This window comes from Equus asinus, chromosome 4, assembly GCF_041296235.1.
Source record: "Equus asinus isolate D_3611 breed Donkey chromosome 4, EquAss-T2T_v2, whole genome shotgun sequence".
NCBI lineage: Eukaryota > Metazoa > Chordata > Mammalia > Perissodactyla > Equidae > Equus > Equus asinus.
This window is the reverse complement of record NC_091793.1, coordinates 110,297,550-110,322,671: the sequence shown is the minus strand read 5'-3', so window position 1 is coordinate 110,322,671 and position 25,122 is coordinate 110,297,550. Positions and strand designations below refer to the sequence as shown.

Below are 25,122 nucleotides of genomic sequence, written 5' to 3'. Positions count from 1 at the left end.
TTTCTCAGCTTATGCTATTTGCCTAGTAGAGATCTGAATTTGGAAAAATGAATTTCATTGTTTCTGAAGTTTTGTGCTGTTATTATTTCTAGTCATTCCAGAAAAAAAAATAACTTGGTGGGGACCAGGGTGGGTAAATGCCTTGTTCATTAAAATTGGAATAAGCTCTGAGCCCCTGGACTCCTGCAGCAGGAGCCTGTTTCTTCTTGCTTTTATTCAGCTCCCTAACGAGACAGATGGAGTTTGCTCTCGCATTTATGTTCCCCACCCCTGCCCCAAAGTGCACAGGGTGTTCAGCGGCTGATGGCAAATGAAACCCTGTGAGCACTGTGTGTACTTCATGTGCCTGACGGCTAACATTATTTCTGGAGAACTAAATGCCAAAACAATGCCTAGAGACTCTTGCCATCACATCTCTAGGCCACTCTGCTCACAGGAGCTGTCTGAACCACACCGGGACATTTCCAGCCAAACTGATTTACCATCACAACATAACACTGCAGACCAGTCACAGTGCAGGACTATTAAGGCAAAGGTCACTGATGGTGCTAATCTGGGGCCAGTGGTAGGGGTTTCTTAGTAGAGAGCTCCCTGTGTGTATGCCCAGCCTTTCAAAGGCTGCTGAACATTGCCAGCAGCCCCCTCCAGGGTAGGCTCTCCCGTTCTATGTGTCTCCCATTTCTCCCCTACGTGGAAATAACTCCATTGTTTTCATTGATTAAAAAGTAATTCAAATGTGTTTTTAAAAAATTCTAGCAATACTCAAGTGTCTAAGGGAAGAAACGAGAAGTTCCCATAACCATACCCCCAGCCACCCTAATTCAAGTGCTTCTCGAAGACGCTTCCCCCCACCCTCAGGCATTTTTTAGTTCCAGTCTCAAACCAGGCCGGCCTGGCCAGAGCTGGGCAAAGGTAAACGGCTTGCCTCTCATCAGGATGCGAGGCTGCAGGGCAGAGGGCAAGAAAGCCATTCGGGAATTCAGGACCTCTTACTACCTACTCTTTGGTCCCTAAAAAAGAGAACTGATAATAAATTCCAGTAGAGTTGTTTGTCAAGTAAATAATAGGTTTGGGGTCCCAGAATTGGCTTCAGGAAGCGTATGATGAAACCCAAATCCCTGTCATTGTTCTAGTCATTGTCCAGAGACCTACTTCTCCTGGGTTTATGGTTTAAGTGACTACTTCAAATTTTGCCAACCTCGGTGCCCATTCCACCATGACTCATGGATCCCAAATAATCAAGTCCATGAAGGATTTTGTTTTCTGATCCTGAATCCTCTGGGCTTTGGACCCTCCAACTTTTTGAAGTCCTGGTTTCCCACCCTTCTCTACTAGGATAACATTCAAGACATTGCACATTCAGACATCTGAGGGCCAGGAAGGTGGCAGAAACCAGTGGGCCAGATGGGGACTGTGGCAAACAGGAGGGTGTAGGCTCAAGAGGGTGCTTGTTTCCTTGTGGGACTGAGGATCCAGTGTTGCCAGATCTTGGAACTTCTTAAGAGAAACCAGCAATCTGGATTTATGTGGAACTTTCTGATTTTGCCACCTCTCATTCACTGGACAGATTGTCCTGCAAAGGGCTCTGCACAGCACTGGCTCAGCTCCTGGCTTCATTCTTCATGGCACGAGCACTGAGCATTTGATAAATGTTGGCTACTGTTATTATCCCAGGGCCCCATGGCCTTCGTGAAGCAGGGGCCTATTTCCATCTATTGCCAGGAAATATGGTGCAAACTCACACTCTAACATTGACTGTCCCTGGGGCCCACCTCCACCAGCAGACAGAGAGTGTTTTCTCATGTTTTGTTTGAACTGGTGAAGAGTGGCCAGAGGGCGCCCGTGTTCACGTTAACTCCCTGGAGAGGCAGCTTTTTCTGCACTTCTCAGTCCTCAGCTGCTCTTTAACAGATGTAAACTCTGTCCCTGGCTCCCCGCAGCTGATGGATGCCTTTGCCACTGGCAGCATCCTTGTGAACAGTACTCTCTCCCTCTCCAGGTCCCAGGGTGATGCCAGCCTGGGAGCAGTTCCCACCTCCCCTTCCACTGGCCTGTGGTTCTGGCATTCAAATAACTGGCTGTGGCGTTAATTCTCCATTTTTCTATTTAATCAAATTGGCTCATATGCAAGAAGCCTATAAAGGAATGTGTTGGCTAGCAATACCGGAAATTGTTCTTCCTAGATCTAATGCAAAAAGCATTAGTGATAAAAAGATCCCTTCTCTAATGTGTGCAATTTGCTAAGTGCTGAAAGTGTCTTGGTAGACAATGACCTTTCTGCTGCCTTATTACCTCCCCAAGTTATGGACCAGTCTGACTCAATTATTACCTAGGAGGAGGTACAGAGCCTGCTGCTGCTTGTGGCCTGGGAGGGGACAGCTTCAATGAGGGAGAGAAATGTCAGTGTTCAGCGGTTCCATCTCCTGGCAAGCTTTTCAAAACTCCAAGGGTCCAGGAATCCATGTTCTAATTGAGCTGATTCTAATTTGCAGCGAGGATTGAAACCTTGCTGGGTGGTCAGATAATTAAAAGGGAGGCCTTCACCTTCAAAGGTCAAGGCAGAGCCATCCTTGAACATTAGTTGGCGTCTCACAAATGAGGAAGGTCTTTTTCAATTTTTTTTTCAATTTTCAGGAAATGAGCTAAACTGGGCTCTTCTAAGGTAAGTGCATTTAGTAATGGACTAAGCACAAAATAGGAACAGAAATCAAAGGGGAAAGGCAAAGCCACCATCATAGACTCAGTCTTAGCTACCAAACTGGCTGGGTGAGAGCAGCAACCTCCCTTGAGTCTATTTCTGCTGCTGGCCCTGACGGGACTGCTGTTGCCCCTCCAGCCTCCACACTGCTAGACAGGCTTTCTCCAATGCAGACGGGGACCCCCTCAGGGACTTCTGTTTTTAAGACAAAGCCCCAGCTCCCCAGCCAGGCACTCAGGGCCCTCCAGGATCCAGCCCCTGTGCACTCACTCCTCACCCTTCCTCAAACACTTAAGACTTTTCCTAACCTTGAATGGTCCCTGCCCCTTCCTTTTGCCTGAGTAATTCTTCATGTCAAATGTCATCTCTTAGGAACTTCCCTGCCCTTCTCCCCAGTGCCCTGACCACAGCGCCCCTTTAGGCTCCATCAAATCTTGGGTAAACGGCGCTACCTGTGGGTCACAGAGAGGGCTCAGCTCAGCTCCATGTGGTGGAGCAGGGCTGTCCCTGGGCCTCACTACTCTTCTTCCTCCTCAGTAATGCTGGGGACACGGCAGGCTGAAGACTTCATTACTCAGCCTCCCTTTTCAGCTACAAGTGGCCACATTACTCCACACTGGCCAGAAGGATGTAAGTCAAAGCGCTACGTGACAATTCTGTGAACTGTCCCCAAAGGGGGGCATGCCTTTCTCTCCTTCTGGCTAGAACGAGGATGGCATGAAGGGGCTCCAGCTGCCATCTGGGTCCATGTGATGACCTTGGAAATGGAAAGCACATCCAGTAGAACTACAAGATGGGAGCTGAGGTCTCTGACATCACAATGGGCCAGTCCTCCCTCAGCCAGACCACCTCTGACTATTTGAACATGGAAGAGAAATAAACTTTCTTGTTTAGGCCACTATTATTTTGAGAATTTCTGTGATAACTGAGCCTATTGGCGTCCTCCTCCATCATTGCCTCGTGACTCTCGTGTGAGCCTCCTGTGTGAACGTGGGCACAAAGTGAGTGATACAGGGGTTCCAAGGTAATTCTGACTGTATGTGATCCTTGCCTCACGGGTTGGCCACGGAGCACAGCTCCATGGTTAGAGTACTTACCCTGCAGTGCCCTGAGGACTGACCCCACAGTGAGTGGCCTCCTGGTAGGAACACCATCTTTCAGATCCGTGTTTCTGACTCCTGTTACAGGATCTACTACTACACCAAAACTAGTTTTTCTGAAGAAAATAGAGAATACCTAAAATAAGTGTTTTCCACCTCCAGAAGATCCAGTGAACCCATCTAGGCCAAGTCTGTGCTCACCTTCCAAGTGAGTGCTGAGACTCCCCCTGCCCTCCCAGAGCTTAGTGTTTTACATGCGCTTATGGACCTGTTTCTGGGGAGATGGTCCAGGGCTGTCATCATTCTCAAATGAGAACTGTGATGTCACAAGAGTTAAGAATCACTGCAGTAGAAGAACTGCTGTTGTTTCAAAAAAATCGTTTTTAAAGCTTAAAAATTACTTTCTTGCTTTCCACTAAGGTACCACCTTAACATTTTTAAAAATATGAGCATCTTTTAGAAAGTAGTAACAACTTGCTCAACTTTTCCTGTCCTGCAAAGTAAAAAATTATAACATTTAAACATGCTTGTGAATATTTTCCCTACTTGTTAAAGCTCCTTTTCATAAAATAGGATTGTTAACTGAGAGAAATATTCTAGAAATATATTTATAATGTAAACAGAAGAAGCTGTGATTAGAACTGGAGGCTTCTTTTACCATTTAGCTTTACATATAAACCTGGCTCCACGAATGGATGTATCCTAAAATTAGCTGGTGCCGGGCCTCCCATTGGAGGTGCTGATCACTCCAGTTTCCAGCTGAGTGGTGCTGCTCCCTTAACAACATTCATTCTAGTACCAGGCCAATAACTGATGAACCTCTTTCATCTTATTTGAAAAACAGAGATACAATATGCATTTAATTTCATTCAATAAATCAATTCCACTTAACTTACCATCTCTTAGAAAACTTAGGAGAAAGCAAACATAAGACATGAAAAATTACATTAAAGATGTGTGACATACTGGAGAGTAACAAGTGCACACACGGCAGTTAGAAGTTGTCATTTAAATGTATCACAAGCAGAAAAGTAAAATGACTGTAATTTATTGCTTTATCTATGCTTCCCCAGTATAACTATGATATTCTAAGTAGCCACAAAGTGCCACCTTCTGGTTTAAAACTGTGCAACATCTCTTTTATTTCTTTTTAAATGCCATTTTATGGTGGACATATAAAGCAACAGCAGCAGTTACAAAATGTTGTCTGAGTAATTTTGAGAGCTCAAAACAAAGATCTGTGTATAGGCTGAATAAAAAGGTGTTCAATTAATAGTGCACATTGTGTAACTTGAACAAACATCTTTAGTTGGAATTTCTGTGTAAACCTCAATAGAGATGTGACTCACGGAGACCAAAAGTAAAATACCTTTTCTCTTCACGGTTTAGTGAGTTGGTCTGCATTCTTGCAAACGATTTACAAAATACAAGAAATGTTGCATGTAAGTACTAGGCATAAGATACTCTGCTTTCTTATAGAAGGAGCAGCAGGAAGACAGGGAGCCTAGTGAACACCCTGTCACCACCTTTCCCAAAGATGTACACCCTCAAGAATGGCAGTGGAAACCTGGCAGCAAGCCACCCTCAGAATTCTTTTTGGTTGTTTTAAAATACAAGCACTTTCTGACATTTCCCTCCCCGGCTGGTGAGCCCCATCCCCACTTGGCAGGATACAAGCCCACCTCCTCTTGCTTAGTTTTCCCCTTAGAATTATTTACAGGATGCCTACAGATACGGTACAAACTAGTATGAAATTAATGATAGTTTGCATTTCCAGACACGCTCCCGTGGTTAAATAAGCACACCACGCCAATTCCGAAGACCAGTTCAAAGTTAAGGTGACTCAGAGGCATTTGCATCCGTAACCGCAGAAACAGGCTTCTCATTGGCTGGGGCGGATTCGCCGACTCTGTCCTCAACAGTGGTGGAGGCCTTGGGAATGGGAGGCGTCACATCCACAGTGAGTGCGGAGGCAGTGTCTGCCCTTGCAGTGGTCGTGACAGGGTTGGAGGGTGGGCTGCTGGTGGGTGGGAGGGATGACAGCAGCTCCCCTGAGCCTGCTGCAGAAGAGACCTCTGGAACCAAAGGGAATGACGGGAGGAACTCAGATGGCATGGGGAGAGGTGCAGTGCCGGATATGTTTCGGGGAGGCAAGGAAGAAAGAGGTGGCAAACCTAGGACAAAAATGGCATAGATCATACACTGGCCCAGCACTAAAAGAGCAGTAGTCATCATCATACAACTATTTTTATCTGCATTTCATTGAGAAAACTGAAGCCGAGGAGAGAGCATAAATCACAACCTCTGCTTATCCTCAGTTGGAGGCCAGGACAGTTAAATATTCACTGCAATACCAGTTGGCCAGGAGGAAAGGTTCCTGGCTTCCAGGCTCCCTATGACAGCCTGGCTCAGGGAAGAAAGGATTCCCCCAGTCAGGAGGGACAGGAGCCCACCTAGCAAATGATGCAGCTACGCTGAGTGTTGGGCAGATGAACTCCCCCTGCCAACCCAGGCAAGCTGTCAGCTGAGTTAGAGCTGCCCCGTGGACAAAGAGGAAGAGGGGACACAGGGGTCAGCCCTTCTGTGAAGGTCATGGAGGGAGAGGCTCATCATGCAGCCCCCTGGATTAACCTCCCCATAAGTACCCAGCCTCTGTTCAAGCCTTGTGATTGGTAACTATTCATATTATACCTGTAGGGTTTATTGTGATGATTCTGAAATGCAGAATGAAGGGAAAAAGTATGACTTCTTTAAGAAACAAAGGAAAGGTAGGTTGTACAAAAGGTTCAGGGTAAGCACTGGGCTGGTGAAACCCTCAATGTTCTTAGAATCTGTCCATCAATTTGGGGAAAGGGCAGAGGAAGAAGCCAAGAATACAGGACACAAAAGAAAAGACAAGGGGAATGCTAAGACAGCAACCATTAGTTAGTGTGTACTACTACTCTTCCTTTGTTTTTTAAACCATTGTGCTGAAAAGCAAACAGGTTAATGACGAGTGGTAACGAATATACACAGATGGTGAGTGTGCAACAAGTGAGGTTGTGATCTAGACACACACGTGACAATGCACACCCTAGTGGAATAAGATCACTTATTGACACTACCGATGGGCCAGATGACTGAGACTGGCAATTAAAACTCAGTCCTGACGTGCAGCCATCTCAGAGTTAAAGGGAAGCTGGGCAATCATTACCTAGGGGGCAGACTGTGGGACACTCTGCTGCTTTCCTTCCATCAGTGCACTGAATCAGAGTGGAAACACTCTGAATATCTGCTAACTGGACTATTTGCAGCTAAAATCGTTTACAGTTTTTACTATGAAAACATTTGTTAATAATGGGGAATATTAATCAAATAACAAGCCCAGCCAGCTGAGCAGGGGCAAGAATTCTAAGCCTAAGCTTCTGGGCCTGTGCTGCGCAAACAGGCACCACTGGTGGCAGCCACCCAAAACATGAGGAGACTCAGGGGAGTTCATTAACCTCCACTGGGCCAACTGCACACCTCCCATTCAATTCAGCTACAGAAACGCCATGCCACACGTCTTTATTTCCACAATGGGCCTCTACAGTGCTTGAGCTGTCAGGGTGCAGGGAGAGGAGAAAGGGGGAGGGGAGGCGGCGAGGTAGAGGAGAAGCACAGAGACAGTCTGCTTCCTCTTCCTTTTTAAGCTTTTTAAATAAAAAAGATTAATACTTATTTCAAGCAGCTGAAATTTGTTAAACTGACCTGCCCTTTCCAAAAAAACTAAAATAGAGGACTGGCTTTCCTGGATAAAGCTTTTTATTAGACGGAGTCCTAAGAAGGCAAGATGGGCAACATACCGGGGCTCACAAGTTCTGGTAAACCGACACCTGGCATGACGTGTGGTGCGGGGAGGTTGAGATTGGGGAGGCCGGGTAGGTTAGGTAGTCCTGCTGGTAAAGGCATCAGACCTGAAGAGAAGGCAGAGAACAAACAGTAAACCACTTTGCCTGGGGAAAACATTCAACCCTTGTGTACTGAAAAAAATACTACGTGCTTCAAAGTGAGAAAACCAGAAGCCCATTTATTGTGTGGCAGTTCTGTATCGTAACAACAAAATCTCACTTAAGCAAAATGTCTCTCTATAGACCTAAGCAATTAGAGGGCTAAGCGGGTAAGGGTTAAGACAAATAGGAATACTTCTAAAACCTGAGAACAAGAATGACGACGGCCTGAGTGTCCTGGAGAAAGAGCTGACTTATCTCACCAAGTATGGCAGTAATGGAACTGAATTTTTCTTAGATGGTTGGGGTTTACAGTCTGTTTTTTTTCTTCTGAAATAATTTCAGACTTACAGTTGCAAAAGTAGTTTATATAAAGAATCCCCATATATACCTTTCACTCAAATTCCCCAAATGTTAACATTTTACCACACTTGCTTTATCATCCTGGTGTGTACACATTTTGTTAATGGCTCAGTAAGTCTGTGCAATGACATCTCTAGCCATACAATTAAAGGCTCTCATAATGCAAGTGTATTTGATCACTGAAACAATATTTGATCATTATTGGTTGGATAAAGGAACTTGGTCTTCACTGGGAACAGTAAGAGAAATAAACAAAAATCGAACAACGTTAGAGCTACTAAAGACCCAAATAAGGAGCACTCACTTCCCACACACAATGTCTATTCACATAAACTCTATGAGAAAGCCTTAACTAAGAAAGTGCTGGAGAACGGAACTTTTACATATTCCTTATTCCTGCCTCATGCTGCATTGTGGGGGTTGGTGGGGTGGGTAGGGGGGTGATAGGTGACTGCGGGTAAGGAGTCCAAGGCTCAGCAGCTAACTAGCTGGTGACTAACAACTCATTGCCACTTGCTCTCATTTGTCACAAAGTTATAGCAGAGACAAAATGAGATCAAAAGACATAAGAAGTCACCACATGGGGTAAGATTTTCTTCATTGTTTTTCAAGATGCTACTATTATTACACACATCTCTAGTCTCCTTCTGCTCACCTGGTAATGTAGTAGCTGGGTTCAGTGGTGGCATAGAAATGAGGGACTGGTTTACTTGTGGTGGCAATAACGGTACTGTTGGTACACCTAAAATAAAAGCACAATCTTTTTAAAATTTCTAACAAACTCAGTTGACAAAGAATGAACAAACGATATTAGGACAGTCTTCAGTCCCCTTTCCTGCCCCCTCCGTCAGGTCTTCATTCAGTGGGACTTCATTCAGTCCGTTTCTGGCTGCATCACTCTCAGTCACGGCTGATCTACCTACTCTGCCCATGGCCCTTAACAAAGACAATCAGCAGAGCCTGGGCCAAGAGGGCAGGAGGCTCTGCAAACCCACCCCAGCTAAGCTTACTAGACAAGAGCTTTACACCTGACCTAAGCAGGGCTAGATTAGAAAACTGTTTTAGAAATTCAGAAATGGATGCAAGGATTCTAGTCAATGTCTATTGCACTCCTGAACTAAGAGGCGACATAAACCTGTGGCCTGCTGCGGAGGGCCATGTGCCCTATGAAACAGCGAATGCTGGTCTGTGAAACAGAGTGCAGGAGATGGGCTGAAAGAGACAAAAGAGCACGTGGACCTCCACAGATGGAGGGAACGACCTGGCTTCCTGAATCTCCATTTCCTTTTGACCTTAGGTTCTATGACACTGCTTTGAAGTCTAGTACAGGCCCATTTTTCTGATGTTAGCTTGAGGAGGTTATGTTCTTCATACACGAGTAACTCTTAGGATACCACCTAATAAAGTTCTATCTATTAATGTTTACCACCTACTCAGGAGGGAGGTCTTGCTAATGTCCAAACAACAGTAATATTTGAACATGGATTCCAGATTTTGTCCTGTAAAGATCTGCTTCAGTAGAATAGCAAGAATGAATTGTGCCTAAAAGTTGGAAGCGACCATTTTCAGATAGTTTTTTACTTACTCACATATTTACTTCTCTACAGAAATTGGAAGCATGCAAAACTAGAAGAGGTGTCTTTGTGTTCATCAGATTCTCAAAGGGGTTGGATAGTTGGTTGGTATGTGCATTCATTCAAACTTTTGGGGGGCACCTACTATACGTTAGACATTGTTCCAGGCACTGAGGCACTTTACAATACAAAGAAAATAGAAATCACTATCTTTAGGAAATTACATTGTAATGAGGGGCAGGAAATGGAAGGGAGACAGATATCAAACAAGTAAAATACACAGCATGTAAAACAGTGTAAGTTCTCTGCAGAAAAATCAAGCAAAGAAGGGGGACAGGAAGTGTGAAGGAGTGTACCAAAAAGGTCACGCTGATTAACGTGATTTCAAAATGAAATATTCATTTTCTAAAAATTTCATAACCCCCAAATTTTCAAATTCACAGAAAAGTTTTCTTAAAAACCATACGCTTCTATGTTTCTACAGTTACTGTTTGGTCTACTTTGCAGCAATATTATTAAAAGCAAAGACGGATGGACTATAATAAGTTTTTGGGTGGTGAACATGATGTAATCTACACAGAATTCAAAATATATTACAATGTATATCTGAAAGCTATATAATGTTATAATCCAATGTTACTGCAATAAAAAATAAAGCACGTTAAATGATAAAAAAATAAAATAAAATAAAAATTACTTTAAAAATTAAAAAAAAAAAACAATCCCCATTGTCTGGTAATCTCACCAACACTTTGACTAATAAAGCATTTTGTTCTTTTCCAAATTAAAAAAAAAAAAAAACAAGCAAAGATGGAAAAATAAATGCCTAACTAAAAGTGGTTTCTCACAGGTCATGATGCTAGAAGATTTGAGTGTTTTTAAATAGATTTACTCAAAGTGAAAATGTTGATTTCTTTCAGTCTCTTTTGAGCAATTACTGCTTTATTTACATTTCTGTCTTTTAATATTCAAGAAGCCATTTCTCTACGGTGTAATAAGGCCAGGGATCTCAGAGCATGTGCTTATAAGACAATACAAGCATAACTGTAATGTAATGAAGGAAGAATTAAAATGTCAAAAAGAAACTGGGAGCTGAAGAGAGATGTCAGCTACCTCCTAAAATCAGAAGAGTTCCTGTACGGCATGGGCATACTCTTACTCTAAAACATGTACGAGTTATTCAGACATGGAACAGGCTACTTCCTCAGGAATGCCAAAACCCACCTTTACTAAGTCTATTCAGGAATAACCTGGAGGACCACCTGATGGGATGTAAGAAAAAAATCTTAATGTCATAAAAAGGACTCAAACACCACTTGAATGACTATGACTTGATACTGATAACATTAATATTTAATTTCATCTAGGAAATGTTCTAAAACTGGACTGAGGTGATGACACCTCCATAAATTTACTAAAAAATCATTGAACTGTATACTTACAGTGAGTTAATTTTATGGTATGCAAATTATACCTCAATAAAGCTGGGAAAAAAACTAGCAAAGAGTAGGAGGTGTGGAGGCACATCAGCATAATGATAACTGGCGAAGCAGAGTGGTGGGGGGTCATTACACCATTCCGTCTACTTTTGAGTATGTATGAAATTTTTAATTATAAAACAAAATTTTAAAATTTCATCTAGAAAAACACATCTTTGGGAAATAAAACAAAGACTCTGACAGGAGCTTGGATTTGAACCTAAGGGTCCAACTTCAGAGATCACACTGCTGACTTCACTGCATCTTGGCAGGCTGCTACAAGTCCATTCCAGACCAAACTGGACTACAAGCAAATTCTGAATACAAATATTAAAAAGACCTCAAGAATAAATGGCAAATAAAACTAAACCATGAAAGTACTTCATTCACTTTCTCAACATTTATTGAGTACATAATACACTCTTGGTATTATGAAGAAAGAAAACCAGAAAACAGGAGATTTAAAAAAAGCAGAGGGAAAAATAAACTCTACCAACATAACAAGAACTATATCATGTGATCCAGCAATTCCACTTCTAGATATATAATCAAGAAAAATGAAAACATATGTCCACACAAAAACATACACAAATGTTCATAGCAGCATTATTCATAATAGTCAAAAAGTAGAAACAATCCAATGTCCCTCAAATGATGAACGGATAAACAAAATGTGGTGTGTCCAGACAACGGAACATTATCTAGCCATAAAAAGGAATGGAGCATTAATATATGCTATGACATCAATGAACCTTGAAAACATTATTTTAAGTGCAAGAAGCCAGTCACAAAAGACCATATACATTATGTGAAATGTCTAGATTAGGCAAACATCCACAGAAAGAAAAAGTAGATTAGTAATTCCCTCGGCCTGGGGGAGTTGGAGAAAAACAGGGAGCGCCTGATAATGCATACAGGGTTTCTTTTGGGGTAATGAAATGTTCTAAAATTGATTGAGGGGATGGTTGCACAACTCTGCAAATATACTAAAAAAAACACTGAATTGTCTACTTTAAATGGGTGAATTGGACAGTATGTGAACTATATCTTGACAAAGCTGTTGCAAAAAAACTAAAACAAAAAAGGACTGTATTTGGTAGAACAAGGAAGAAAGAAAAGGAGGGAGAAAGGTACATGTTCTCTGAGCAAGACTGAGACCCTAGGAAAGAAACAGGATCCTTCTCACTTCTGCATCCCCAGTGTCTGCTACCTAGGGGATATGCAAATATTTGAGTAAACAGAGCAACTAAACAGAATTTAAAGGTAGAGTCATGACTCTACAACTTGTACAATCTAAGAGAAGCCCAGAGTCTAAAATACACCGAAAACAGTTTAAATGCTGGCCCTATGTATGTGCATGGTGATTTAGCACTAGCTTTTACAGACAAGGCCTGTCTGTCAATGCAGAGCACATTTACAACTTTCAAAGTTCACCGGAATTAATTTTTAAAATTCTATAGCTTGAAACAGAAAAGAATATCATGTAAAACAAAGTAGACTGAAAACAGAGTATCTTTTTCTGCATACCTGTACTGAGAACATTACTGACAGCTGGTGGAGTTGAGTTAATAGAAAGTCCAGACAGACCTTGTTCAATTTCTGTAGTTCCTGGTGGTGACAAAGATGGGGGATTAACTGAGGATAGCTGGACCTTCCAAAAAATGAAAGAAAGAAAAAAAGAAAATTACTTAAGTTTACTTAAAAGAAAATATAAATATTGGCTCTCATCTGTCCTACAGATACCTTTTTTGATCATATACTAGCTGTCAGAAGTTTTCACCTGGAACTTCTGCCTTCAGACACTCCTTCTTTCCTTAACACACGCCATGGACCAAGCACTGTAAACATCTCCCCATCCTGTCATTTCTAGTCTCTCGACACATGGCATCTACCTCCTATTACACACACTGTTCTAGCTACTTCTACACTAGGAGGAGATTCTACTCTCTCCTCCCTAGCTACCTCAAAATCATTTTACTCAACATTTAAAACACCACTGCTTTCCTCTTCTCTGAATTCTCAGCCAGTTTTTGTTTTTAACTTTCATTGCTCATGGAAGAAATCAGCTGGAAATCTTAATACCATGACAGATTCCTTAGAAGTTTCTCAAGACATCTAAACTCATGAGTCTATCTTATCTTTTCTCATCAATGAATGAATGTGGCTGCCAGATCTCCACTTTCGGGAGGTGAGGTGGGGAATGCGTGTAGATGGACTTTACAGATGGGTGGTTTCACCTCTGAAACTCCAACTTCTGCTGGCTCCAGCGCCCTTTGGCACATTCCAACACAATTTGTGTTCTGGCCCATTTCCCTGGGTGCTGTTTCACCCTCTGGTCTTCTCAGAGTGCCCATAGAGGCTCATCTGAGACAGAAAGCACTGATTAGGGGCAGTAGATGTGATAGGAGGAGTCTGAACTGACAACTACACTGGCTCTGGCCAGAAGCCAATCGTGGGGGTGGGGAGTGAGGAGAGGTTAGACTTCTTACTAGCCCCGCCTCACTTCTTCTAGAACTGGGGATGGCCAAAGTGTGTACCACAAAATGACAGTGACAGCAGACCTTTCTTTACAACATAGCATTTTCTTTTTGGGTTTTTAGTTTTTATTTGGTTGTCAGACAAGAGTTAACTGTCTCATGAGGCCTGCACAGGAAATGTTTTAAAAACCTATAAGCCTGCACGAATATCTCTTATTCCTTAAAAAGCTTCACTTTGATCCTGTAACAGTCCCCAAACACCTAGCTCTCTTTGCTTTCCCAGTGAAGCCTCTTGAAATAGTAAGCACCAGCTACCATCACCTTATCATTCACTGTTCTCCTTCAATCCCCTGTAATTTATTATCTGCACCCTGCTAAGTCTTTGAAATTGCTCTAGGCCAGGACATGTTTTTTTCACTCCCTCTGTCACTTGATTTCTCTGCAGTACCTCACATAACTGACAATGCCCTTTTTCTTGAAGCTTTTTCTCCCTTTGGACCTCTCCCGAGCTCCCTTTGCTGGATCCCCTTTCTCTGCCCATCCATTTAAATACTAGGAATTTTCAAGATTCTGACCTCCCTCAGTCCTCTGACCCCCCCAGGCCCAATCCTTCGAAAATTTTTATCAATGTTCATTGGGTTAAATTACCTCTCTTTGCTGATGATTCCCAAATCTGTATCTCTAGCCTTGGTCCTCTTTCCTGAAATCCAGACCCAGAGGATATCCATCTGGATATGTACAGGAACTTCAAATCCCACATGATCAATTTTCACTCATCATCTGCCCTATCTCAATTGGTGCCACCACCACACACATCAGCGCTTCACTGGTTTTCGTGGAAACTGATATAATCAGGTAGTAAAGTTATCTCACCTCCGTAAACCCATCTTTAAGAGGTGTAATAGATGGACCACTCATTTGTCCCGGAAGAGAAATTTTCTTTCCTTCTTCAAATGGGCGTGTAGGTATTCGATGCAAATAACCATATCCAATGCCACATCCTAGGCTATGAAAACATTTTTTTCTTAAAGTTATTGTTATCAATCACAGCTTGCATTTCTTTGAAGTTTTGAAACACAAATACAAACACACTTCCATTCTTTTAAATAATGTCATCTTATCAGAGGTCTCCTCTGACCACCCTTTATGAAACAGCACCCATCCCTCCCAGCATGGACACTACCCTTACTCTCCTTTATTTTTCTTCAAGCATTTATCACCATCTAACAGACTGTGTATTTATTTATTTTCTGTCTCCTCCAATAAAATGTTAAGGTCCTTGAAGGCAGAGATCTTATTTTGTTTATAGCCATAACAGTTCCTGGCACATGGCAGACACAATAACTATTTGCTGAATGAATGACACACAGCCTTTCCACTGAAGAGCTTCAAGCACTTTTACATGATGATGTCATTTACATATCCCATAGTTACCATTCAGAACCTGACACAAATCATTTGTCACGTATGTTTAATCCAGATTCCTTCTAGTTCATCCTCCCACTGCCACTCGAGGCACTTTTCTAGTAAGATACGATTGCATTGCTTCTTTCCATAGTCGTGTGGCCTCCCAATATGCCTTCCTCCTCCTTTCCTTTAGAGAATTACTTCACTGCCGTAGTTTGCAGCACTGGTGGGACCATCAATCAGGGGGCCTGTCCTGCCCAAACCGAGGAGTGTCTCATGACCAAAGTCAGGCCAACCCACCTCTCTTGCCCACGGGCGAAAATCTTGGGAGTGACAGAAAAACCTAAAACGGCTTTATCCCTTCAGTAGACTACTGATGAAACTGCCAGTTAGTCCGTCCTCTCTAAATCCCTAGAGGTGTTCTGAGTCCTGTCCTTTCCAAGCCTGATTCTTTAGCTGTTTCTTTGATTATATGAGTGACTCCATATCAGTAAATTCATGTCTGCTTATGACAGTGATAGTCAGATTCTACTGTTTGGAACCTAAGAGTCCCCACTGATATAATATCACAGTCCCACTGTCTGAAGTATATCCAAATTCCTGACCATGGTATTTAAGGTCCTTCACAATCAGGTTCCAACTTACATTCCCAATATGATTGCTTTTATTTCCCAAACTACTTTCTGAATAGGCCATGCACAGATATCTCTGTGCCTCTCCCCTGCCACAGCATCTATTATTTCCATGGGTACCACTACCACTGAAAGCTGGGAGAGCAGGAAGTGGCCAATTTCAGCTCTTCCTCATCCAGATTTGATTCCACAATGATCCTTCATACTACAAAATTATTCACTCCTTTTTTTTTCACTTTTCCTCCCTTCTACCATCAAAACTGCAATTCTCACTGAACTGGATCTCAGACAGACTTAGAGGAAATAAGGAAGATTAAATAATTTAGACTAATCAATGATAGCCTTTCAGAGGTAGCTGCATTTTAATACAAGGTGCTTGTTAATCAAAATAACAAAGTAGTGGTAGAGAAAGCACTTGAGGCAACAGCGAGATCCTCTGCAAACTTAAAGATAGCCCCAGAATGAAACTAACAGAAATATGATGTAATGAAATGAAATGTAGTCAGCCTCTGAGGAAGGAAAGAAAACCAGAGGCACACATATGCCAAATGAAGGCGGACTCAGGAATGTGATCTGTATGGGCTTGTCTAAAGTGAGAGCTGAACAACGGTACTAAGCCATGTCAAAGGAAAAATGTCTTCCAAAGAAAAGGAATAACTGCCACTGAGAATAGAAAAGAAGGGCTCCAAGAAAAAGAATACAGCGGTATTTAGTCAATGTAACTAAAAATGAAAGAACTAGTGATTTTTTTTGCTGTTGGACTTCACCATCCACAGAATCTCTTCCTTGCATTTTGATTTCATGTCACTAAGCACTTCCTGTGGTACTAATCTGACCTGAGTATTCATCTAACTGGAGAGGGGGTAATTTTCCACTGTAAACTGAAAATTTACCAAACTAATGAATACAGCAGCTTCTTTGCAAATTTAATTTATATGAGGCAGTACTTTCAAAATAAATCAATTTTGAAAGCTGTGAGAAGATCATATTTCTAGGTGTCTACAAACCTGTACAATAAACAATGATAACTTGATCACTGTTTCCCAGATAGGCCAGATCCTTAAGATGATGCTTCTATCACATTTTCTCAAATTGCAACAAGTTGGCACTTGGGTGGCAAAATACATTCAGCTGTAGAATTTTAGGTAGCGTGGGTAAAGATATTGGGAGGAAATACAGGCTTTCTCTGCCTACATCGACTAAGTTATCCTTTTCCCAGCAAGTGCTGGACCATTTACAAAACGTTTGGAAAAGTTTCCAAACCCTAGGCTTTCCTATAATTATGGTTGATGCTTGATAATTCATCAAATTAAAAAAGGCTGTTAAGAGTTTCAAAATAATGAAAAATTTGTACAATTTAAACAACAGCTGAAAGATCTAAAGAAACAATGTAAGTCAGCTTCTTTGGTCTGGCTTTTTGAAATTAGGGAACTGACTTGATGACCAGTCCTGGAAAACTGATTTTATTAAATTTGCTTATCTGCTTGGCTTGATCCTCTTTCTAAATTGTTTTTTATTGTTGTTGTAATTCTGTGTTTTGTCTAACTTTTGGTTCAAATCAGCCTGTCCATTTTGGAAAGCCAACAGTTTCTACAAAATACTAACAAAATTCCCCAGCAGCTGGAGAAAGTTACAATGTGTTGTCTCACTGCTAAGGAGGGGAATTGGGAAAACAAAACTAAAAACCATTTTATTAAAATAACAACAACAACAGAAAGGCTGTTAGCTATTAGATTAGCAAAGGAAAAGGACTATAGTATATACCATCCTCCCTAAATATATGTTTTAAAAAATGAATTAGGGGCCGGCCCCATGGCTGAGTGGTTAAGTTTGCACGCTCTGCTTCAGCGGCCCAGGGTTTCACTGGTTCGGATCCTGGGCGTGGACCCGGCACCACTCATTAGGCCATGTTGAGGTGGCGTTCTGCATGCCACAGCCGGAAGGACCCAGAACTAAAATATACAACTATATACTGGGTGGATTTGGGGAGATAAAGCAGGAAAAAAAAAAAACAAAAAAAGAAGAGTGGTAACAGTTGTTAGCTCAGGTGCCAATCTTTAAAAAAAAAAAAGAATTATTAGATTCAATATTCTAGGTCAGCTCTTTCCTTTTCTTAAGAGAAATCTTATGAGAAGCCAATAACTCGTTTCAAAATAAAAACAATCAATGTTTACAACACATCTGACTGGTAAGTTTAAGCAGTCACAACTTAGTCTAAAAAAATGACCTTACCTGCCTTCTCCACCCCATGCGGAATTTGGAGTAATAATCACTTCTCGACAGTTATCAGTGTCTGTATTATACACATAAAGTTTCAATGGTTTTGCTTCATGTGTTTCAATTAGGCTGAATAGATCTTCAGACTGCAAAAGAATTACAGGAGAAAAATGTTTTTATGTTACTGACCTTTAAAACAGTGGGTCTCAAATCTGGCTAATATCAGAATCACCTGAACTTAAAAAAAAATAGATTCTGGGCCCTATCTCTAAACATAAAAAAATCATTTCTTAAAACCACTACTCCAAGCAAGGTTTAATTCAATATATTACCTATCTACTATGTGCAAGATCTTATGTCCAGTTCTCTAAGACCTACTCAACAATTTTCGTAAAACTTTTCTACACTCAAATGCTACATATTCTACTTTTACTCTCCATTATTAAGACCTGGTTATCTGGGCACTTTATTTTTTCTCTCATTTTTGATTTAGCAATATATACTTCCAGTGGCTAAGAGATAAGGAAAAGGATCTGACTAACAGAGGAGAGCCAATTTTGTCACCTTAAAAAGGAGAACAGAAAATGAAATGAATAACCAAAATGAGGATCTGATTTAGTCTTGAGGTATATAAGAGATTTCTGTACGCCATATTCAAAATCTGTACAATTGCCACACCGTATGTGTTTTTCCTCAAAGCTTTAGCAACTAATAAGACACCTCCCAGATGTTCTATTTAATACCCTGAGGTACAAGCTATCTTGATCAGCAAAGAGCTACATTTCAACTCTAAATGCAAAGTATGCAAATATACTTCTGACCTTAAACATTAATGAGAAAATGTTACATAATTTTCATTATAAATAAACACACTAATTACCTCATTCATGACTGTATCTGCTCCAATAATATAATCACTGTGAGGTCTAAGGCCTGCCAGTGCCGCAGGAGAATTTGATTCCACTTCCTAGGATGACACAAAAACATACCCTGAAATTAATGTATATAAAATAATCTTCCAAATTTTATAGTTCATAGTCCTCAATTACAGTGATTTTAAAAACCCTATATTTCTAACTGTCTTGTTAGAGATAATGTGAGACACTGGAAACTATATAAGTGTAGTTAATATATATACATAGAGTTTATATAAATATATATTTAAATCTCCCAAGCATAAAAATCACATAATCTTTGTTAAATATTTAAAACATTCCTGTAGCTATCTGCTTTAAGATTTCTTCTTCTAATGGATAAATCATTAGAAAAATAGTTCTGAGGCACCTATATTTGCTTCTCTTCAGGTTTCTTTTTGTTTTTTAGTTAATCGGTATTTTAAAAGCAATGAATTCTGATTTTCAGACACTAAAAATAGCCTAATAATAATAATACCCCTATAATCTCACCAAACTGGAGACAACCATGTTAAAACCCCTTTCTCCATTGCTTCTTAAACTGCAAGTAATAGCTCACTGTTGATACCTACCAACACATGCCAAACGTTTTCATTTGCCCCATCAAAGCTGCAGAAACGAATGCTCACTCCCAACAAGCCCTGGCCACCCCACATGTTACTTGGTGTGACTGAGGTCTCTCGCAGCTCCAGTGTTTTACTACTGTAGATAAGCATTTTTACAGGCTTTTCAACATTTGCTTTCAGTAGATCCTTAAGAGTGTCATTGTCTTTATTCTGTGAACACATAGAAATTATCTTTCTTAATAAATAAAATTTAATGTTAACTATCTTACCTTAAGCATCCTACGGCCCTATTGGTGTAATATTAATAATCAACACAAAATAAAACATTCAACAGGTAAAGGTTACATTAATGTTCATATGTTCCTCTAAGTAAAAGAATGTCAATAAATTAAGAATAACTCTTATGTTAGCAACAACTTCTGACTTTTTTTCTAATAGCTGAGTATGGATTATGGAATTTTCAACTCAACATTATCTGAAGTGATCTAGGGCTTCAGTGATAAAAAACCAAAACACTCTATTAGAAGTCACATTATTAAGAGTTGGTATGACTTTGATTTTAAAATCTAAAAGATTTGCTGGGGTTGAAGTTTAATTTTGGACTTTACTCTTAAATATACACTTTACTTATTTATCAAGAAGTGGCATTAAAAGACAATGGAAGCAATATTTTAAATATTTCATTACACAAATGAATAAAGGCCATTATGTAGGAGATGTTAAGTAATGAACAAAAACTTAAGACTGTGAAAAAATAAACCAAGCAAGCAGCTACTGTCATAAGAACTTCCTTTGCTGAAATTATATAATTTCCTTGTTATAGGCCTTTACTATGGATAAACTGAAAGCAACTTGTAAAAAGTGGTTTTAATTCTGCACTTTGGGAACATATCTCTTTGGTTCTAATAACATCATTCATATAACATAGAACTAGGCCCCAAGAAAACTGACAAAATTATTTGATAATGAGTCTTTACTAATTCATTTGTCAATAACCTACAAAAGTCTGACATCTTTGAAAAAGCAAACCTTTTCATCTTAACTATTTCTTTCTGCTAAAAAAAATTAAATAACATATAAACTGAAAGTCTCCAGTGATTTGATTCTCTTAAAATAATCAATGGAGTATGAGGTATAGTATTCTATATTTGACATTTTCATGTGTTTACTAACACATTATTATTTTTACAAACTGGTATCATACTTTATATGTCTGTAACTAAAGAATAAACATCCATCCCAGAGAATCTGAAAAATTTCATTTCAAAAGACTACAAAATATCATAGGAAAAACTACAAAAAGCTGAACTTACTAATCTCGAACCATTAATAGAAACAATAAAATCAAAGAACGGCTCCAGTCCAGCTCTATGTCCTGGGGAATTTTCTTGTACCTGTAAAAATAAAAACAGCAAAAGTGAAAAATGCAAAACTTAATTTAAAATTAGAAGCTAAATTTTAATACCTATTTCTTTTCAGTAAAAATAGATTAATTTTACCGATAAGGAAATAGCGGTACACACTAGTTCTCTCATTTCTCTTCATCTCTCCCAGATAATGCCCTTGCAGCTCCCTAAATTCTACCCATTCTTCAAATTCATCTCATAAATGAGGCTTTCCTCTATGGTTCTATTTCATACCACTTTCTACGTTTTTTTGGGTTTTTTTTTAAGATTGGCACCTGAGCTATCATCTGTTGCCAATCTTCTTTTTTTTTCCTTCTTCTCCTCCTCCCCAGAGCCCCCCAGTACGTAGTTGTATATTCTAGCTGGAGGTACTTCTGGTTGTGCTATGTGGGACGCTGCCTCAGCGTGGCCTGATGGGTAGTGCCATGTCCGCGCCCAGGATCTGAACCAGCAAAACCCTGGGCTAATGAAGCACAGCACGCGAACGTAACCACTCAGCAACAGTGCTGGCCTCCACTTTCTACTTTTAAATCCTCCCAGCATTTAGCACATGACGTAGCAGTTAATCATTATAATTAAGTGACAAATCTAAATTAATTTAGCAAGCATTTATTCCATGATTACTACTGGCAAGGCACCATTCAGTTATAAAGCTAATATAGGAAGACAGCCATGGAAGTCAAGACATTTATAATCTGCTGAGGAACAGGCGAAAAGAAGAAGGGGAGACAGAGGACACACAGCCCTTTAATCAGTGTAATACAAGACCAAACAGGTTAAGGGCTATAACAGAGGTACAAAGTGCTAAAGAGAAGACTAATCCTGATTGAAGAAACTTAACAGAAAAAAACAAATTTGAGTTGTACCTTAAAAGGGGGGTACCTTTCAAAGGTAAAGATGGATAAAGGGATAGATAAGAAAGGACACCTGAAAGTTGAAGAAATAATGAGTAAAAATCCAGAAGCAGGAGTCTGAAAAATGAGGATCATAATACAGTATAGAGAGACAACAGGGTGTGTGGGATAGAAATACAGAATTACAGATTTTGAAAATGAGAAGTCCTCTAAGCCAAGGGATCTTACACTGAGGTCTGTGGATGGCTTCAGGGAACCCTGCAGCTCCTGAAATTCTATGCAATATTTTGTACAAATCAGCAGTTTTCAGGGTATAAAGATCCCTGTTTTTCTCAGATTCTCAAAGAGTTTCTCCACAATTCAAATAAAGTGCTAAAACCAAGGATTTTGTGCAGTTCTTTTATTTTATTTTATGACTTGCCTATGGTCCCATAGCTCGGTAGTGGTAGAGGGGAAACTCAAAAGTCCATCTTTCAACTATTAGTCTAGGAAGAAGGCTGGAAAGAAACGTTGGAGCCAGACTTATAGAGGACTTTAAATGGAAGATTAAGATTACTCAGCTTCTCAACAACTCAAATGTTTAGCATCCCAAATTTGAAATGGATTGAAATAAAGTATTAAATTTGCAGTAATAAAAATATTAGTAGCTAGTAACAGTAGTAATATGACAAAAAAGTAAAAAGTTAATATAATCTACTTTGCATTTCCTCTTCCAAAATATTTTCATACTGTATTAAGGAATTTTTATTCTGCTTGATGTTATTAGATACTGCCAAAACTATGCTATGAAAATGAAGTTTGCCTTGATATTTGTAGGCTGATTTTCTGTAAGTCCAAAAAGTTCTAAAAGTCAATTCTGAGCTTAGGCAAATAACAGATACACAAATTCATCAATAACCAAAGCTGCAGCTATTTACACAGTAACAAATCATTCTAATGCTTTCAAACTGGAACCCAGATTGTTCCTAGAATATGTGCCTCTAATACCAGACTTCTTGGATTAATGACACTTACTCTTAGATTAATGATATGTTTACTTCTTGGACTAATGTTACTTTTTATTTATTTAAAGGCAAATTATACTATCATTGCCCCTGAAGAAGTAAAACTAGATTTTCTTCATTTGTCACAGTAAGGAACAGTTAGTCGTCCATTATAAAGATGGTTCAATATTTAACTTAGTAAAACTGTTTGATCTTGCAAATTTTCCTGCAAACTTGGGATGAAATCATTTTTGAAAATTAAACAAGTTAAATACCAAAGGGATTTATTATTTAAAGGTGTTGACTCTAATAAAAATAATCAGTACATACCTGTTTAGTTTCTACATACTAAGTTTTCTTAAATGGGGGATATTTTGTGTTCTATGTATTATCAAGCAAAACGTCTAGAACTCAAAATGGCAGGCAGATTTCTCCTCAAATGGCAACTCTGAAAGGAAAATGGTAGTTGCCTGGACCTAATAGGAGAAGAAAAGTGAGATCGGCTAGTTGGGGGAAAAGTCATGGGAAAAAAGTCATGTTCTACTAAGGTGTGAAATGCCTGTCATCTTGTGCCCATCAATTAGGTGTGAAATGCCTCAGGTGTGAAAACGGGCTAATTACCATAGATCCTAGAAGTCCCCTCAGAGTGGAGTTTCTCATTTAATAGGGTCCACATCTAATCACCTAATTCTCTGAATCTGAGTGTTTCCAAATGACCATTTTCTCTAGAAACCAATTAGTCCATTGATCAATTTCAGATTTCTCCACTGAGGCTGTCAAAAGTTTACTTTTTAGCTAAAAAGGACTAAAGACAGGACGTTTTTAAATTTTATTTTATTGAGGTCATAGCAGTTTATAACATTATGAAATTTCAGTTGTACATTATTATTTGTCAGTCACTATATGTACGTGCCCCTTTACTACTTATGTCCACCCCCCCAACCCCCTTCCTCTCTGGTAACCACTAATCTGTTCTCTTTGTCCATGTATTTATCTTCCACGAGTGAAATCATACAGTGTTTGTCTTTCTCTGTAAAGACAGTACTTTTGTAATGTCATCAACAACTTAGAAAGTTGATCCCACACACTGATTCTTATCATGTCGCCTTCAAGTATAAAGTTTTACCACTATTTGTTTGAAATGGAAAGTTTCCAATACCATTAGAAGTACTTTTGCCCATAACTCAAGAAACATTCAATAGCTAAACTTGAATTCTAAAATAAATAAATAAACTTAAATAATCCTCTAACTCGGTTTTTCCATTTTCATTTGCTACAAATATCAATCTCCTTTCTGTTTCTAATGGACCTTGAAATTAATTTTTGTCCTAATACATCATTAGTACCAGCACAATTCTGGCAATCAAGTATCTTAATTGCTGCTAGGAAGCCAGCAGAGGGAGCCCAAGAAAACAGCTCTCCAACTCTAATACACTTAACAGAAATTTCCTACATCTCATAGCATGGAAAGTAAGATCTACAACACAGCAAATTAAATATCCACACGGGTAAGTTTCTCTGGCAATATTATCCACTGACAAGAATCTCTTAGGCACCTAATCTCTCAAGCATCAGATTACCACTTCAATACTTTCTGTCCCTGTAAGATCTCTCCTTTGTTGACTCACCGTCTGCTTCTTTCAAACCATCTTTATTAAAAAAAAAAAAACACACACACACACGACTCCATAGGCCATTTAACATTTATTATTGGGCCATCTATCATAGCAATTTAAGATGAATAGGTTAAATCTGAAAGTTTAATAATTAAGATTTTACAAATAGATTTTGAAAAAACATATAGTGAAACGATACTCGAGTTTTAGAGCCAGACTGACTTGCTGTTTAGCTGTGGCTTTGCCTACTTATTAGCTTTGTGAGCTTGGGAAAGTTTATTTACCTTTCTGGGCCTCAGTTTTCTCATCTGCAAGTAAGGGATAATGTCATCTATTTTACAAGAATATTGCAGAGAGTCAATAAGTTTAAGTTTCTGAAATGCCTAGCTAAGTCTGATATATAATAGGAGTCTTACAAATCTGAAGCTCATCTTCCTAACTCAGCAATCACCACCTGAAGGCAAATCTTTATAATCAACTAATTCCTGAACACCAGACATTGTTTTTCTAACCATGTACTAACTATCCCTCATCCCTTTCAAACAAAGAAAAGAAAAAAAGAAGTAAAGTGTCAGCTAGGAAGAGGAGAGAGATAATTTTTTAAAATGTTCTCTCTCAAAAATCAATTTCAAAGGGATGGTAGATATAAAGGTCAAAGGTAACACAATAAAGCTTTTAGAGAAAAACACAGGAGACTATCTTTGAGATCATCAAAGATCTTAAGTATCTTTGAGATGAAAAGACTTCTTAAACTGGACACAAAAGCATTAATCATAAACTAAAAAAGTGATACACTAAACCACACTAAACTAAGAACTTCTGCTCATCAAAGACACAAGAGAGTGAAAACTACACACCCAACAAGGAAC

General features: G+C 39.6%; 1 protein-coding gene across 1 annotated transcript in view; it reads right to left on the bottom strand.

Moving 5' to 3' along the window:
• Nucleotides 1-4,620: 4,620 nt before the first annotated feature.
• GORASP2 (golgi reassembly stacking protein 2) overlaps nt 4,621-25,122 on the bottom strand; it is a 31,686-nt gene continuing 11,184 nt past the window's right edge. The window contains exons 2-10 of the mRNA XM_014846604.2: nt 20,708-20,788; nt 19,401-19,604; nt 18,795-18,881; nt 17,930-18,060; nt 14,532-14,664; nt 12,709-12,832; nt 8,785-8,871; nt 7,623-7,733; nt 4,621-5,972 (exon numbers count right to left, since the gene is read on the bottom strand). Coding sequence (XP_014702090.1) covers nt 5,632-5,972; nt 7,623-7,733; nt 8,785-8,871; nt 12,709-12,832; nt 14,532-14,664; nt 17,930-18,060; nt 18,795-18,881; nt 19,401-19,604; nt 20,708-20,788 — 1,299 coding nt within the window. The 3' untranslated portion in view covers nt 4,621-5,631. The remainder of the gene's footprint in view (nt 5,973-7,622; nt 7,734-8,784; nt 8,872-12,708; nt 12,833-14,531; nt 14,665-17,929; nt 18,061-18,794; nt 18,882-19,400; nt 19,605-20,707; nt 20,789-25,122) is intronic.